The sequence below is a fragment of the Plasmodium cynomolgi genome, assembly GCF_000321355.1.
Source record: "Plasmodium cynomolgi strain B DNA, scaffold: 0733, whole genome shotgun sequence".
NCBI lineage: Eukaryota > Apicomplexa > Aconoidasida > Haemosporida > Plasmodiidae > Plasmodium > Plasmodium cynomolgi.
In genome coordinates, this window is record NW_004193027.1 from 230 (window position 1) to 1682 (window position 1453).

The 1453-nt window shown below is 28.8% G+C and overlaps 1 protein-coding gene across 1 annotated transcript; it reads left to right on the forward strand.

Annotated features, from left to right (window-relative positions):
- Positions 1-248: 248 nt before the first annotated feature.
- Positions 249-1392, forward strand: PCYB_005420 (CYIR protein; the record flags this gene model as incomplete). Its single annotated transcript, XM_004227963.1, has 2 exons — positions 249-1106; positions 1243-1392. The coding sequence occupies 2 exons, from the start codon at positions 249-251 to the stop codon at positions 1390-1392; spliced, it is 1008 nt and encodes a 335-aa protein (XP_004228011.1).
- Positions 1393-1453: the final 61 nt, after the last annotated feature.

Consider the following 1453-nt stretch of genomic DNA (forward strand, 5'->3'; position numbering starts at 1 on the left):
ATTTTTGAATTATTCTAAAAAATGTCATCGGGACCTAGATCTACAAATTTTTTAGTAATTTTCATTTGAATTTACTCTAATGAATTATTAGATGTTATGATATCTTTTAATATACGGTTTTTACATAAAGAGAACAAAAGAAATTGTAGAGGGAACAAATATTTATGTACAAATATTATTTACTTTTTATGTAGGAATTATTACAGAAATCTAGAAAAGACTTCCTCTCAGAAAGTATTTATGATGCTATGGATAAGGTATCTTCGAACCTTCATTATTATAATTGGAAATGTAATAATATTAGTGTAAGGATAAAGAATAATGACAAGGAAAATGAAGAGGTATATAATAAGGTACAGGAAAAGGTAACAGAAATTAAGAAAATTTGTAAAAATATCGTGGCATATTTATATCATTATTTAACATGGTATATTCGAGATTCTGAATACGATGGATGTATTCTATTAAATTTTTGGGTATACAGTAAATTGGAAAGTATTTTTGGTTCTAATAATCTTTCTACTATTCTTCTAGCTTTTGCCCCACTCCAACAGATATGGCATGATGTTGTTGATAAACGACATAACCCTCGCTATAGAATATGTCAGCCAGATAGTACTACCATTATGCAAAAAGATTGGAAGGAAAGAAAAAATTGTACGATTATTATGTTGATTATCAGAACATTGCTTTTCTGGCTAACAAAAATGATTATGATAAATGCACATATTATGATAAAATTAAAGAAATGGTTTCATTATATGAATACTTTGAGAGTGAATGTAAAAAGAAATTACACATGTCCACCTTTCTATGAACAACACAAGCTTTATGATCCTAAAAGCTTGTTATCTAAATTACAATGTGACAGTAAACTGGAAGTGACAAAATTTGGCGCTGCAGGGGATACCACTTTATCCAGTATGCATGTGGGTTCACAACATCCACCTCCAGGCCCCACAGAACGACTTCTAATTCATACAGTTGATTTTGCAGATGATTCTGATTCCCAGTTAGGTAGTGAATATTCCAAAACTGGAACAAAAGTTACTCATTCAATTATTGGCGCAACTCCAGTATTATTACCTGCCACTATGTTATATAGAGTATGTATATATTTTGTAGACATATATCATTATAGTACAAACTTGTAAATTACTTGCTTTATATGTACAACAATGATATGTAAACGTATTAAATATCTATATTTTAATTTTTTTTCATACAAGTTTACACCCTTAGGTCCCTGGATTCGTGGGTTCGTTGGAGGCAGAAAAAATAGTAAGAATACCATGGATGTATTTTCACCTTATACACAAGAAACAAGTGATATGTTTTCTGAAGACACAGCAAACTATATATCTTATCAACCTATATAAATTTTATTATTAGAAAATAACAATATTAATTGAGTTAAGGTATATAATTCTAATATTCGAATATATTTAATTCA